Source organism: Doryrhamphus excisus, linkage group LG8 (assembly GCF_037039965.1).
Source record: "Doryrhamphus excisus strain RoL-2023G ecotype Guam linkage group LG8, RoL_Dexc_Guam_v1.1, whole genome shotgun sequence".
Classification (NCBI taxonomy): Eukaryota; Metazoa; Chordata; class Actinopteri; order Syngnathiformes; family Syngnathidae; genus Doryrhamphus; species Doryrhamphus excisus.
The window spans coordinates 16,753,002-16,769,190 of record NC_136364.1 but is presented as its reverse complement, the minus strand read 5'-3'; the positions used below and the strand labels follow the sequence as shown (position 1 = coordinate 16,769,190).

Here is a 16,189-nt window from a genome sequence, read left to right as displayed (position 1 = left end):
GGAATTCTAAAAGAGAAAATGGGATCGGAATTGGTCAGCTGAGTGTGCGTCCTCGTGGTTTTAACAATCACAGCATCACCTCCACCCTGACATCTGCTCACAGTGAGCTGACAGGTTGAAGGATGTCCCTAAATCTCTTGTCTGTCCCTCGAGGTTGTCTGCAGTAGGCGCGTCTCTCACCCTCTTTTTTCCTCACCTGAAGTTCAAGCATATTCCCGTGTGCTATTTCAGTTCACGGCTGCTGTCAGCTGCCCTCATCAGTCATCATTTAAGTATTCTATAAAGGGGTAGCGCTTGATTGATAAGACAATCAATTATTGGTTATTTTACATGGCGTTTTGGACCAGTCGCCGACGCCTAATTTTGAAACATTAATTATGTTCTGTAAGTGTCAGGCTCAAACTCCTGTGACACTTGTAAAAACACTTAAATACAGAAATACAGAAGAGACAGACAATAATATTCAAAGTTACTCGCAGCGAGGAGAGTGAAACAACATACCCAGTGACATGCCGCTCCACTCTGAATATGCAGTTTTTGGGGGTCCCTACTACATGGTCGTGCGGGGGGGAAGGCAGTTGCACAAGCTGTATTTGTTGGTCTATGTGAGAGTAATTACTTTTATTGTTTTATGAGTTCTTATCTTGGCGCATTCTTGCTGGATTAACATAAACATTTGCAGGGTTGCTGTTGGCGCATCCAGGCACCTCCTGATCAGGGTCACAGGAACATTTCTTCTTCAGCACATTCAAACACTTTCTATTGTCTAAGCAAATGGATATAAGGGTGATAACTAACGCTATATTTATTTTATCTACATTTTATTCTAACAGTAAGGCTGGACCCCAGATGCAGAAAAACAGTTTTAGACTATTTGATGAGGGTCACACAAAGTACTACACAGGCACTATGAAAACTTACTGTTGGAAAACTGAGAAAAAAACACTGGGCATACTACTGCAAGATGCGACAGTTATTAAATATCCTCAAAAAATCAACCTTGAATGTGTTCAAGATGTGTGAACAACTTGGTGATTTTGACGCTAGATCTTTCCAATCCGCCTTCACAACATATTTTGTCATAAGTCAAATCTAGTGACTTTTTCTGGGGATCGTTAGGGACTGATTGTACAGGGTCAGGCAAAATGATCTGACATATTTGTAGGTTAAATGAAAGGAAAATAAAGTAAAGTAACAAAAAAGTGTTTTTATTTTTGAAAAGTACATTTAATGCTGTTTTGCTTTTTTTCTTTATAATGTCATTGTTTTTCATTTATTTTTCCATTGCTGCAATGAACTGGTGAGCATTGCGTTTTAATTTGGAAACATTTATCAAAGGTGCAGATTCTGGAAGATCTAGAAAGCTTTCTATGTGGGTTATCCTGTGTAGGTTAATACAAAGGGCCAATAATGAGCATAATAGGTCCCCCTTAAATAATTTGGAAAATAAATTATTTCAGGGCTGTACGGCTGCCGAGTGGTTAACACGCAGGCTAGGAGACCCGAGTTCAATTCCACTCTCTGCTCTCTGCTATTTATCAAAACAAACAAATCTGTAATTGCAACACAACAAGCGTAATGTTTGCACTTCCATCTTGGTAGACATGATCCGGTACCAGCTGGAAACACCATCTTGTTATGGGCTACCAACTTCAGAGCTACTGGATCTGCATTGAAACCAAAATCAACCGTGAAACAGAATGACATTATATGTACTTTTTTGGAAAAAAAAACAAAACATTTTTTTGTTACTTTACTTTATTTGCCTTTTATTTAACCTACAAATAGGTCAGATAATTTAGCCTGACCCTGTATTTTATTGTTAGTCTATTGTTGCTCTTTTTTGGTAAAACGAAGTATATACTGAGTTTTGGCTTGAGTACAAATATATTCCAGATGCTCTTCTTGACGAATACCGATGATGCCTACTAGTGGAGATACGAACGCAAAGTGTCTGCTCCAAAGTCCAGAATGCCACGTCGGGCTCTGAAGTAGATTAGTTTATAATACTTTTGGTAAATGTAAGTAATAGATAAGTGGATATTACATAAACTGACCAGAATTGTGTGTTATTGTGTCATATTACCAGACAAAACAAAGCATAATCTTTTATTCGCTGTTCAATTCGTTTGAAAAAACATCATCGTGAGATTTGAATCACGATGTGTTAAACTGGACCTATTGTACTCTATGCACAATATTGAAGTATTTTTTAGACATTGTTTGATCAATATATGTTGATATGATTTGTGACTCTCATTATCCCGTAAGTCCAGTGCTGTGTGAGCTCAGCAAGGATGGAGGGAGTCATACAGCGAATGACAAACCGTGACCATTTGACCCTCTGCTGTGCAATTCAAACAGACAAGCACTGTTGACTCGTATCAGAAGCTCTGGGCAGAAACGAGTGAGCGAGAGGAGAGAAATCTGCCGTTTTTTTGTTCTATCCCCCCCCCCCCACCCCTCCATCCTGCATGACTCATCCTGCCTTGGATCCGAGTGTGTGACGGGTAGACAAACACTTTGCTGGACCACTCTGTCAATGTACGCCTGGCTTGTCCTTGTGCTTTAGCCTCACAAGTGTCCAATAGAGACATACCGATCATTTACCATGACAGCCTAACACCTTGCATCCCAGCTGTTGGCCGTAGCCATGACGCCGGGGGTGCATTCCGTTATGTTGGACGCCCAATGCAATGGAACTGTGTTTGGATGAGTGGACCATATGTACAGATTTCCCAATTGGATGCCATGACTTAGAACCACTTTTCGTCATATTGTGGAAAATGCACAAAATGTCTTAGTAGACATAGTATATTTTTACTGGTCACAATATGAGATACAACAGACCGACTTAGTGTTTTTACAAACAGGCAAATTGTGGTTTGCAGTGTATTGTATCAAACTGAGGCCGGCTTGTAACGACTACTTATGTTATGTTGTCATTTCCGAAGGACTCTGTCACAGTTTTCAGTTTTTTTAAAACACAGACAGCCCAACAAAAAACCTGTAACGGCCCCATTGCCGCTACCGATGTCAAGATTGTTTCCACTTAGAAAAACGTGGATCTCCGTTACCACTTTAAAAAAACAAAAACAAAAAAAAAAACAGTTTGCTGATTGTAAAAGTACCAGATGGAGGGGTAGGATTTAATAAGCTTTGCTTCTTCCTACTCCTTTTGGACATGTGGAACTGTGAACTGATTATGTGATGCATTCAATTGTAATCTGATGCATGTTCAAATGAAATAAAACCATTACCATTACCATTACCATTACCACTCTTTGACTGGTTTCCAGCTAGCAGCTCATGAGCTACCAGTAGGTCTGAAAAGGCTTTCTTCATTTATTATCAACTCCGATACCGACAAAATTAGAAAGTAGGGTTCGGTAGTAGTCTAGAAGTCTTACGGAAAACTTCCCAATCACATCAGAGTGATTGGCACCTGGAGGTGCAATAAATTAAAACAGACCGGTTTGGAAATCCAAGCAAATACAGTGGAATAGGTGCAGATTCTGGAAGATCTCGAAAGCTTTCTATATGTGGGTTATCCTGTGTTGCTTAATACAAATGCCAATAATGAGCATAATAGGTCCCTCTTAAATAATTTGGAAAATACTTATTTCAGGGCTGCACGGCATTAGAGTGGTTAGCACGCAGGCTAGGAGACTCGAGTTCAATTCCACCATCGGCTATCTCTGTGTGGAGTTTGCAATTTGGCGACTCCAAATTGTCCATAGGTATGAATGTGAGTGTGAATGGTTGTTTGTCTATATGTGCCCTGTGATTGGCTGGCCACCAGTCCAGGGTGGACCCCGCCTTTTGCCTGAAGACAACTGGGGTAGGCTCCAGCACCCCCACGACCCTTGTGAGGATAAGCGGTAGAAAATGAATGAATGAATGTGTTGTTTCATCCCAGTGGACAGGATTCAACTACAAATTGAATGTTTTGACATTTGCGTCTGTTTTGTAATACTTCTTGTGAACACATTTTATACCATTAGAAAGCTATTTTTCCCTTTTAAATATTGCACATTTCTAAGCCATATGCTTTATATCAAGTCAGCAGCAAAACTGAGCAAGTGCATTTCACCCATGTCAAATTAAACAAATGTTTATTTAATCTGCCAAACAGCTGATACTGAAATTACTCTTGATTCCTGTTTGGTGTTATTTAGTAGAATGAATCAGTCACACGGAGGAATATTGACATAGTGTCAGTTTAACAATTTTTGTCATGCTGTTCACACATGGGATGTCGTTCCACTTCTCAAACATGCAAACATATTGATGTTAATCACTGTAACACAAACAACACACCCAAGCTGGTGCCACAAGGGTTCACTTCTATTCCCATTACAAATCAGATAAAAGATGGATAAAAAGGCTTCCCAAAGGTTTTAAATGTATTTGATGTTATTGTTTAAAGTGCTAATGACACCAAAAAAAGACTATAACAAAATGCTACAAACAAAAGTTAGTGGTAGCTGCCGAATGGTTAGCGTGCAGGCCACACAGCTAGGAGACCTAAGTTCGATTCCACCCTCGGCCATCTCTGTGTTTTCTCCGGGTACTCCGGTTTCCTCTCACATTCCAAAAACATGCTAGGTTAATTAGCGACTCCAAATTGTCCATAGGTATGAATGTGAGTGTGAATGGTTGTTTGTCTATATGTGCCCTGTGATTGGCTGGCGACCAGTCCAGGGTGTAGTTAGTGGTTTGGTCTTCAACACATCAGAAATGAAGCAAAAATATCCATCCAAAGTCAAAGCTAATGTTTGTAAATTTCTTATTTTGCATTACTGTTGTCGTTTTATTGGATAAGCGAATAATTATTATATTTATATTATATTATATATTATAATATTATATATTTATATTTATATCACTTATATTATTAATTCATGATGAAAGTCACCCAGATGACAACCAAACCAACAACAACAGAATGGATGACATTCGTTTTCTTTGATCACGTGGATGTTCAAGATTAATGACCTGACGTGTTGTTGATGTGAGATTTCTTCTTCACTGCTCATGCTCCTGTGTGTGTGTTCCTGTGTGTGTGTGTGTGTGTCCCTGCAGATGTTATGGAAGGAAAAAGTGCCATTCTGCTTGGCATGAGCCAATGGAACTCAAATGACCTGGTGGAGCAGATTGAAACGCTGGGACACATGGAGGACCCAACTCACGGTATAAACACACACACATAAAATATAAACATATCATCCTATAAGCCGAGCTGCATCTGGATCATTTGGTAGGCAACAGCGGAAAACAAACAAACCTAATTGATAAGCTGACTGCTAGTAAATATTTGCATTTGAGTTATTCAGCCTCATCAGTTGGAATCGCCACCACCGGATCGTACCATTAAAAGTATCATTAGCGGCAGGAGATAATACTGTCTTTCCTATGATAACAGCATTATGAGTAGTAGTCTCCTTTATACTCTTAATGTGCTGGAAATCTGGCATTTTTATCTCAAAGGTTTGTTGTTTACCGCTGCAAATGGCATACGGTCAAGTCACCCTATCCTCATTTGAATACCACAAGCAATAACTAAAATGTCACTGCATACAATTTTCATATCAACAAGCAGCCATGAAGAAAAAAACAAAAAAAAAACGCTAAGAGTCTGGTTTTGATGCTTTAAGCTGATGCTTTTGTGCATATGAATACAAAAGAGCTTAGACGTATAGAGGGTGAGGATGACATGCAAATAGGCAATCTGTTTGATCCTTGGGAGTTCTCTTCCTCTCTCTTTCCATCTGTGGGCTCGGGCTGGTGATGCTTCAGGAAGAATGCTCTCGGCGCGAAGGGTTCCTATTACCAGACTATAACTGAATCGTTCACGTGAACACACTAAAGCGGTCATCTGCGAGGACATGTGTGGGTTCGGTGTGGGCATGCACGACTATGGATAGGATGATTGTGTTCGCAGAAATAAAATATACTCCTTCTGACATTTTTTGGGAAAAAAAATCTTAATTAACTTGGAAGTTAATTAACTTTCCCTAATTTATGTACCCCTTATAAAAACTGTCTAAAAAAAAAAAACGACTGCTTCATCCAGTATGCAAGCATATAATAATACATGGCTGTATTTACTAGGGGTGTGTATTGGCAATAATAATAATAATAATAAAACAACAAATAATAAAATAAAAGTGAAACCACATATAGTTGGTGGGTAGACAAATTATTTTTTTCAGATTAAAATTAACAAAGCATTATTAGAGCCCTGTAGACATGACAAAACACGACTATAGTCACATTTATACTCTTTTTATTTACAACATATTGCGCAACTGCAGGGTCTTGGGACACATGCAAACTCGCAAACTAGAGAGCTAGAGACCTAAATGGTAGCCTTCAAGTTATTTCCTTTAAACTAGCCAAAAACTTACCACTTCCACATGGATAGGGAGGATAACTATTAACAGTTATTTAACCTTTAACATGAACATTAATCAAACATAATAATTTTTTCTGGGTACATGATACCATGCAGCATCCATATCAAACTTGCGCGGGCCGCACTAACATTAAACTTTCATATCAAGGCGGGGGCCTCAAAGTAGTGTCCTGCGTGCCATATTTGGCCCGCGGGCCGCGTGTTTGAGACCCCTGATATACAGTCTATGATAAATGCCTAAAAATATCCATATCATACTTTTTAAAATCAATACAGTATCGTGGAACGAAGTATCGGCGAAACGATATTTTCTTACACCACTTGTATTTACATTGTGTATGTAAATTGCTTGTGTTCTCATCTCTTCTGTTATCTGGTGTGAGCCCTTACACGGCGCCTTTTCCCGTTACAATATAGCTGTCGGAACACTTGTGCTCAACTGCAAGTGGATGTTCGTCTTTTTCTCCTCTTCATCTCACAGCAGATTAGGTTGTTGTGCTGCACAATAAAAAAAAAAAAAAAAAAAGGATTCCAGGAGTTTTTCTATTTTTATCTTGAGCCCACCTGTCCTTAACACTCTTATTTCAAGGTGCAGAGGATAAACTCTCCATTGAGCTTCCCCAAATAAGATGGAGCCGAATCACACTTACATTCATGAATATGCATGTATACCATATATACATTCATTTTCTACCGCTTATCCTCACAAGAGTCGTGGCGGTGCTGGAGCCTACCCCAGTTGTCTTCAGGCGAAAGGCTGGACTGGTCGCCAGCCAATCACAGGGCACATATAGGCAAACAACCATTCACACTCACATTCATACCTATGGACAATTTGGAGTCGCCAAATTGCAAACTCCACACAGAGATAGCTGAGGGTGGAATTAAACTCGGGTCTCCTAGCCTGCGTGCTAACCACTTGTCCGCCATGCAGCCCTGAAATAAGACAGTATTTTCCAAATTATTTAAATGGGGCCTATTATGCTCATTATTGGCATTTGTATTAAGCTACACAGGATAACCCACATAGAAAGCTTTCTAGATCTTTCAGAACGTGCACCTATTTCACTGTATTTTGTTGGATTCCCAAAGAATTCCCAAAGAATCCATATATGTATACCATATCAAGTGGAAATGACTTATCCTTCAATGATTCTCCTAAATCTCTTCGACCACGTCACTTCCTGTGTTGACAGACCGCTCGCGCGCGCGCTCGTTGGTTTAAGCTAGCTCCGTTCATTCCGATCTTCAACAGATCTTTTCTTCTAGACTTTTTTTTCTCAAACAATATTTTAGTTTTCTTCTTTTATAAACTAAAACGACTGACTCGACCAAGCTTGCTCGTTGAGTTGGACTTCCAGCGGTGTCACCGGAGTTGCTCTTCAAGTTTCCTACTAACTCGCCGATCAACAAGAAACGTGAGTATGGCTTCTTGCAACTCCTGCTCCCTCCTCCTTGAGAGGCTTTCCCTGCTGGAGGAACGTGTCCGCCAACTAGAGCAGAGTAATTTCGTAACGATAGATGTGGCGGGCACACCGGATAGCGTAGGTTGTAGCCAACCTACTAGTCTGGTTAGCATTAGCCCTAAGCGGCTGGCTAACCGCGGTGAGCCAATTCAGACGCATAACAGTTTTACTCCCTTAGAAAGCCCCACTATGTCACAGTCTACTGGCTCCCGCACATTAGTTATAGGTGACTCCATCACTCGTAACATTAAGCTCAAGAACCCAGCCACCGTAATGTGTATTCCTGGGGCCAGAGCACCCGATATTGAAGCTAGCCTTAGGGAGCTGACTCGCAACAGGTCCAAACACCGACATAAAGCAAACAACACTAGTTTCTCTGATATAGTGATACACGTCGGCTCCAATGACACTAGGATGAGGCAATCAGAGATTACAAAAAGGAACATAGCAAGGACTTGTAATCTTGCTAGAAAGATGTGTCGGCATCGAGTAGTTGTCTCTGGTCCCTTGCCTGCGAGAGGCAATGATGAGAGGTATAGTAGATTATTCTCGCTAAACCGGTGGCTGGCTGGCTTCTGTAACGAACAGGGTTTTCAGTTTGTAGATAACTGGCCTTCCTTCTGGAGGAACCCCCGACTGTTTGGTAGAGATGGCCTTCACCCTAATAGGGAAGGTGCTCTTACCCTTTCCAGAAATATAGATTACTGTTTAAGTCCCACATGACATCCTGCACTAGAACAAGTCGGGGGACAGGTGATTAGCGAGCCTGTCAGAATGGGTGTGGAGTCTGTAAGGTTATGGCTAACTGGCGCTATGCCGGACTTGAACAATACACATAGCCCTTTCTGTAGAATAAAGCGACATATTATGCATACAGATTCACAACCCATAAATGCACCACAGTCTGTCTTGCCTTCTACTGAGGTAGGGCCTCGTGATAAACTTGAACCTCCCTCTTGTACTAGTGATGAGTCAACAAACAACTATCAGACCCCTATGGTATTGACTTCTTATCGTGTGTACAACAAGTCAAAATATGGCATGGGTTCTAGACGGAGCAATCTTGTTAATATTACTACTATTAATTCTTTGGGAGTGAACTGCCTCAGTCAGCCAACCTTTACGAAAATTGGTCTTATGAATATTAGATCGCTCTCCTCAAAGGCTGTGCTCATTAATGATCTGATAAGAGATCATAATCTCAACATAATCGGTCTTTGCGAGACCTGGTTAAAACCAAACGATTTTATATCCCTTAATGAGGCATCTCCACCTAATTATTTGAGTTCTCAGGTTTCACGTCCTAATAGGAAAGGTGGGGGTGTTGCCCTCATCCATGAATCTGCTCTTAACCTCAGCACGTGGTCAAAATCTGAAATTAAAACATTTGAGGTCCTCGTTTTGCGATCGACCGCATCATTACCATTTTATCTAGCTCTTCTCTATCGTCCTCCTGGTCCGTACTCGGGCTTCTTGGATGAATTTTCTGAATTTATTGCAGACCTGGTAACCCACGCAGACAATATTGTACTCATGGGTGATTTCAATATCCATGTCAATTCTCCTGAAGAGTCCCTTAGTGTGGCTTTTCAGACAATAATCGATACCTTTGGTTTTGTTCAATTAATTAATGAGCCAACTCACATCAGTGGTAATACCCTGGATCTGGTTTTAATTCGAGGTATTAGGACCTCCAACGTAACAGTCCTCCCTTACATAACCACTGTGTCTGACCATTACTTTATAACATTTGAAATCTTGACCCAATGCCAGCGCTTGGACCGGAACCAGTGCTCTAGCAGTCGTAATATTAGTTCTTCGACTGCTACTGCACTTGCTGAGTTACTGCCCTCAGTGGTCTCCTCCTTCCCTTCCTATAAGGGTCCTATAGACAACCTTACAAATGATTTCAACAAGGTGTTATGTAAAGCTCTTGATACTGTTGCACCTTTGAGATTTAAGTGTCATGCCAAAAGACTTACTCCCTGGTTTACAGCTGAAACTCGAAGGCTGAAACAATTTTGTCGGAGATTGGAGCGCAGATGGCGTGCAACTAAACTTGAGGTCTTCCGACAGGCATGGGGAGATAGTCTGACTAAATATAAACAGGCTCTTGTTGCGGCAAAAAACAACTATTTTTCTAGACTAATTGACCTCCATAAAAATAACCCTAAATACTTATTTGACACAGTTGCATTGCTAACCCAGAAGAGGACCTCTCCTAGTAGTTCCCCCTTCTCAGCCGACGAGTTCTTGCGATTCTTCGCAAATAAAGTTGAGCTCATCAGGAAGGAAATAAAGGACACCCTACCGCCAGATGGGCTTAACATGTCAACCGCCATGACCGCTGCTGGGACTACTTCCAGCCTCTGTCCCACTAGTTTCTCCTACTTTGAGGAAGTATCTCTGGATGAGCTTACAAAACTTGTCAGCGCAGCAAAGCAGACAACATGTCTGCTTGACCCGCTTCCTGGGAAACTTGTTAAAGAACTGTTCCCAATTTTAGCCCCCTCACTCTTAAATATAATTAATCTATCACTCTCATCTGGCACTGTGCCTGCAGCTTTCAAGACTGCAGTGATTCGACCCATGCTGAAGAAACCAACCCTCGACCCCGGGAGTATTTCCCACTATAGGCCGGTGTCTAACCTCCCATTTCTGTCCAAGATCCTTGAAAGAATTGTAGCACAACAGCTCAATGACCACATGGCTTTGGGTGATCTTTTTGAACCTTTTCAGTCTGGTTTCAGGGGAAACCATTCCACTGAATCAGCCCTTGCAAAAGTGACAAATGATCTTCTTCTTTCTATGGACTGTGACACATCTACAATATTGTTATTACTTGATCTCAGTGCTGCTTTCGACACTGTCGATCACTCTATCTTACTGGAACGCCTTCAAACATATGTTGGTGTTACTGGTCCGGTACTCTCTTGGTTTAAATCTTATCTTGAGGATCGGACGCATCGTGTCGTCTGTGATGATATGACTTCAGAGTTCTGTGATGTCACTTGTGGAGTTCCACAAGGTTCAGTGCTCGGCCCTCTTTTATTTAACATTTACATGTTACCGCTTGGCGACATCATTCGCAAACATAAGATTAGCTTTCACTCTTATGCTGATGACACTCAGCTTTATGTCCCACTAAAGTTAACTGACCCGCACGACTGCTCTAATTTGGAGGCTTGCCTCATTGATATTAAACATTGGATGTCCTGTAACTTTTTACTCCTGAACTCTGATAAAACTGAGATGGTGATTATCGGCCCTGCTAAACAGAGCCGCCTGTTTAAGGACACCACTCTGAGTTTTGATAATAGTATAATTTCCCAAAGTGACTCTGTAAAAAATCTGGGTGTGATATTGGACCCGACTTTATCCTTTCATAAACACATTAAGAATGTTACTAAAACAGCATTTTTTCATCTTCGCAATATTGCAAAGATACGACCTATTCTATCAACTTCTGATGCAGAGACCCTAGTCCATGCATTTGTCACGTCTCGCCTTGACTACTGTAATGTACTGCTTTCTGGTCTTCCAATGGCGAGTCTCAAAAGCTTACAGTTAGTACAAAATGCTGCAGCGCGACTTCTTACAAGGACACGTAAGTGTGACCATATTTCACCAATACTAGCCAACCTGCACTGGCTCCCAGTTCACTTAAGATGTGACTTTAAGGTACTGCTTCTGGTTTACAAAATATTACACGGGTTGGCACCTTTTTATCTGGTGGACCTAATTGTACCCTATGCTCCGTCTAGAAACCTACGCTCACAACACGCCGGTCTTTTGACTATCCCGAGAGCCAGAAAGAAGTATGCAGGCTCTAGAGCCTTTTCCATTCGGGCCCCAACGTTGTGGAATGATCTACCTGTTAATATTAGAGCTGCTACCTCAGTAGAAATGTTCAAGTCCCGACTTAAGACTCATTTCTATACTTTAGCGTTTTGTTAAAAATATTCCCCGCCTGCTTTGACTGCCGCTCCTTCTCTCTCCCATACCGCCCCTCCGGCTGAGGGGGCGGGTCCAGGAGAGGCTGTTTTGGAAGTCTGCCTTGACGAAATTGGACATCGGACGTGGCCTACCTTGGAGGCGCTGCAGCAGAGGGATAGTGATCATCTCAAGACCCACGGCTGCCCAACTGTCCTAATGGCATCACATCTTGGACCTGGACTATTATACTCTATGTTTTTATTTAACTGTCACATGTAAACCTCTCCACATCCATTGCAGCCTGGTCATCCTAGAAGGGGGATTCCCCCATCTGCGGTCCCTTCTCAAGGTTTCTTTTTCCCTAATGGGTTTTTGAGTTTTTCCTTGCCCTGATGGGGGTTCAGATCAGGGGATGTCGTCTGTCGTCTATTGTCTGTCTTCTACTGTTGCCTGCTTGTTAAGCCCTTTGAGGCTCTTTTGTGATTAAGGGCTATATAAATAAACTTGACTTGACTTGACTTGACCATATATATATGATATGGTATTTATTTAACCTCGGTTAGCATCCGCCCTGGTTAGCATGTATTTTGGTTAATGTCGAACATTTATGCCCAAATTTTACCTCGGTTTGCATGCCCTCTCCGGTTAGCCAATAATATGATGCGTCCTGTTGTGTTATCATCTCCCTCAACAAGATGTTACCATGTAACCAAGGCAACCAATGCTAGATTGACAGATATTATGACCGATTCGTTCATTTTCTACCATGCACTGGAGCCGATTCACACTTATATTCATGAATATGCAGTGGAACCTCGGTTAGCATCCGCCCTGGTTAGCATGTATTTTGGTTAATGTCCCCAATTTGACCTCGATTTGCATGCCCTCTCCGGTTAGCCAACAATATGATGCACCTTGTTGTGTTATCATCTCCCTCAACAAGATGTCACTAATGTAGACCCTTTGTTATTTATTATAATTTATTCTTCTAATTCTTCTATTTATTCTTTATTTATTCTTCTAATTTCTATATTTTGTCCTGCCATACTGTCTTGCGCTGAAAATGGAGCTGCTGCAATTTCATTCTACAATATGTAAAATGACAATAAAAGGCATTCTGATTCTGATTATTAATAGCGACACTGTGTGAGTCTGTAAATTCAACGTTGGAGAGACCAAGCAACCCTTATCCAAACACATGGCATAACATACAGTAGAAGAGCACTTTCTTTTGTCCCAGAGACAGGAAAAATGTCCAAAAATGTCCAAATTCTGGACTGCTGGTTTGAAAGAAACCATTTACTTCAAACTTATATAATGATATCCTGACATGTCTCTCCCAAATTTGTCTAATTCCACAGAATTGCTAACAGACAGTTAAGAAAAACTGATTGTTATGCAGGACGGCCTCACAGCTAGGAGACCCAAGTTCGATTCCACCCTCGGGTATCTCTGTGTGAAGTTTCCATGTTCTCCCCGTGCATGTCTGGGTTTTCTCCGGTTTCCTCCCACATTCCAAAAACATGCTAGGTTAATTGGCGACTCCAAATTGTCCATAGGTATGAATGTGAGTGCGAATGGTTGTTTGTCTATATGTGCCCTGTGATTGGCTGGCCACCAGTCCAGGGTGTCTCGCTCGAAGACAGCTGGGATAGGCTCCCTCATGAATGAATGAATTTTATGCAGGATCTTCTGTGATCATCAAACCCAAACTTTAAGAACTTGAAGAAGCCATTTGGTTTAAAGGTGAAACATCTTCAACAAACAAGAAGAGTCCACTTGCCCTCAATTCAACCTTTTGCGGATTCATTGACTTATCCCAAAAGTAACAGATCAGCTCTGGTGGCAAAGGTCAATGCTGATGTTCCAAAAAATAAAAAGCTGTTGCTTTCAATGACTGACTTTCAGTGAGAATGTCAGTGTGTTCCTGTGGAGATAAAAGTACCTCCTGCAGAGATCATGGCTTTTATGCACCCCTTCCTTTCTCTCCAACACACACACAAACACACACACACATATGTTCCTATAGCAGACCGCTCTCTAAACCATGTCAAGTGCTTCAGTATAGTATAAGTGCTCATTCAAGGTGCTGGGACATGTAATGCTAGGAGTCCATTAGGCCGGTACCAGTTCACGTCAAAGATTATATGGCTCGTTAGTGGCTCGGCATGTTGCCATGTTGCCGTTATTCGTCGCCACAGCCACATAATCTTTGGCGCGAACTGGCAACAACTGTCCCTGGCCCAGTGGACTCATAGCATCATTGGCGCAACTTGGCTCGCGCCATTACATTCCAGTGGATTCCAATAGGCGGATTGTTTGTGACATTTGGTTCCACTTGGTGGACGCTTTGAGCCAATTCCTTGATGCAAGTGACGCAACTAAGATTTTAAAGTTTTTTGCTGCAAAACTAAATTTTTGCCGCCGTTACGGGCCACCACGAGCCAGTTGGGAGGCAGTTTGAGCCACTGCACGCCACTAGGCACCTTATTGGTGACACTAGGCACCACAGGAAATTGCATTGGCTTGAACTGGCACCAACTGGCACCGGCCCAGTGGACTCCTAGCATCATTGGCGCAACTTGGCTCGAGCCATTACATTCCAGTGGATTCCAATAGGCGGATTGTTTGTGACATTTGGTTCCACTTGGTGGACACTTCGCGCCAATTGCTTAATGCAAGTAATGAAGATTTTAAACATTTTTAAGTTTTCTTGCTGCAAAACTCAATTTTTGCCGCTGTTACGGGCCACCACGAGCCAGTTGGGAGGCAGTTTGAGCCACTGCATGCCACTAGGTACCTTATTGGTGACACTAGGCACCACAGTAAATTGCATTGGCGTGAACTGGCACCAACTGGCACTGGCCCAGTGGACTCCTAGCATCATTGGCGCAACTTGGCTCGAGCCATTACATTCCAGTGGATTCCAATAGGCGGATTGTTTGTGACATTTGGTTCCACTTGGTGGACACTTTGCACCAATTGCTTGATGCAAGTGACGCAACTAAGATTTTAAAGTTTTTTTAAGTTTTTTAAAGTTTTCTTGCTGTCAAACAAAATTTTTGCCCCCGTTAAGGGCCACCACAAGCCAGTTGGGAGGCAGTTTGAGCCACTGCACACCACTAGGCACCTTATTGGTGACACTAGGCACCACAGCAAATTGCATTGGCGTAAAGTGGCACCAACTGGCGCCGGCCCAGTGGACTCCTAGCATAAGATACCGTTTGAGCGCCATCTTTATATACAAACGTGTACTGCATGTATGAAAGTAGCGGCTTATTTACGGTAGTAGTCTCGTGTGATTTGATGACCTGATTAGGACAGCTTTGAATATTGTTACTCACTTGGCTGACAACATAAATACAATTTCGGTTATTAAATAATTTAAAATAAAATGGAGATTGTCACAACATGCGGTCCATGGTCGAATGTCTAAATGCGTCACTTAACGAGAAACTCACAGCTGTCTACGTTCTAATCACGTGTGTGTAATAATCGCTGACATTAGTGTGGCTCATATTTGTGCAGGTCTGGAAATTATGTGCAAATCTATGTGCAAATAAAAAAAAAATCTCGTCATCGGGAAGCCTTAAAGGTGCAGCCGCCGCCTTTCAGTCAAAGCCGCCCTTTAATCTCCATCTATTTGTCACTTCCTCTGAAGCCTTTATGGCTTTGCTCTGCTCTTCAATTACTCCTTCAGCTCTTTTTTTTCTAATTTTCCTCAGCCTCTGCACAGATTTTATTCGCCCACTTTGCCCTTTTCGCTCCTTCCCTTTGCGTTTCTCTCCCATCTGTCTTCCCGTATTTATCACTCGGCAAGCATTCACAAAAGCTCTTAAGAAAAAGATGAAAAGATGGCAAATCCAGAGAACGAGAGCAAAGTGGTTATAGAAAGTCAACACAGTTTACCTTTTGCTTTAATGTTAACATTCATTTTGGCTTGGAGCTTAGCAGCATGACTTGACAATATTTTGCCCACAAGTGTGTCCAATGGCAAGGGTGAACCATTTTTTTTTCAGTGTATGTTCAGTATATGTAATATTTTGATACTAAATACACTAGAGCGCATTCCTTTTTGTAAGCTAAACAGGAAGTTTAGAGGAAGACAAAATAATGAGCTCCGCCAACGAGACCACGTTGAAAGGCAACATGATGTATAAGGAGAATAAAATGCCACTCAAGCTGTAGATTTCCCTCCAGGGTGCAGAACTTATTGAGTCATTTTCCATAGCTTTCATATCCACATGCAGCGAGACGGTGAAACGGTAAACATACATTTAAAGGAAAAAATATTCTCTTTTCTGGCATTCTAAAGATATACAAACAGCTAAAAAGAGACAGCTCAGGGGAGAAACTTATTCGACCTATA

At 41.7% G+C, this 16,189-nt stretch overlaps 2 protein-coding genes across 2 annotated transcripts in view; both read left to right on the top strand.

Annotated features, from left to right (window-relative positions):
* Positions 1 to 16,189, top strand: part of pitpnm3 (PITPNM family member 3) — a 93,991-nt gene that overhangs the window by 29,391 nt on the left and 48,411 nt on the right. Inside the window, exon 3 of the mRNA XM_078792923.1 lies at positions 5,086 to 5,193. Within this exon, the coding sequence (XP_078649049.1) occupies positions 5,086 to 5,193 (108 nt within the window). The remainder of the gene's footprint in view (positions 1 to 5,085; positions 5,194 to 16,189) is intronic.
* On the top strand, positions 7,843 to 9,155 carry LOC144899669 (uncharacterized). Its single transcript, XM_078792936.1, has one exon. The coding sequence runs from the start codon at positions 7,843 to 7,845 to the stop codon at positions 8,605 to 8,607; it is 765 nt and encodes a 254-aa protein (XP_078649062.1). The 3' UTR covers positions 8,608 to 9,155.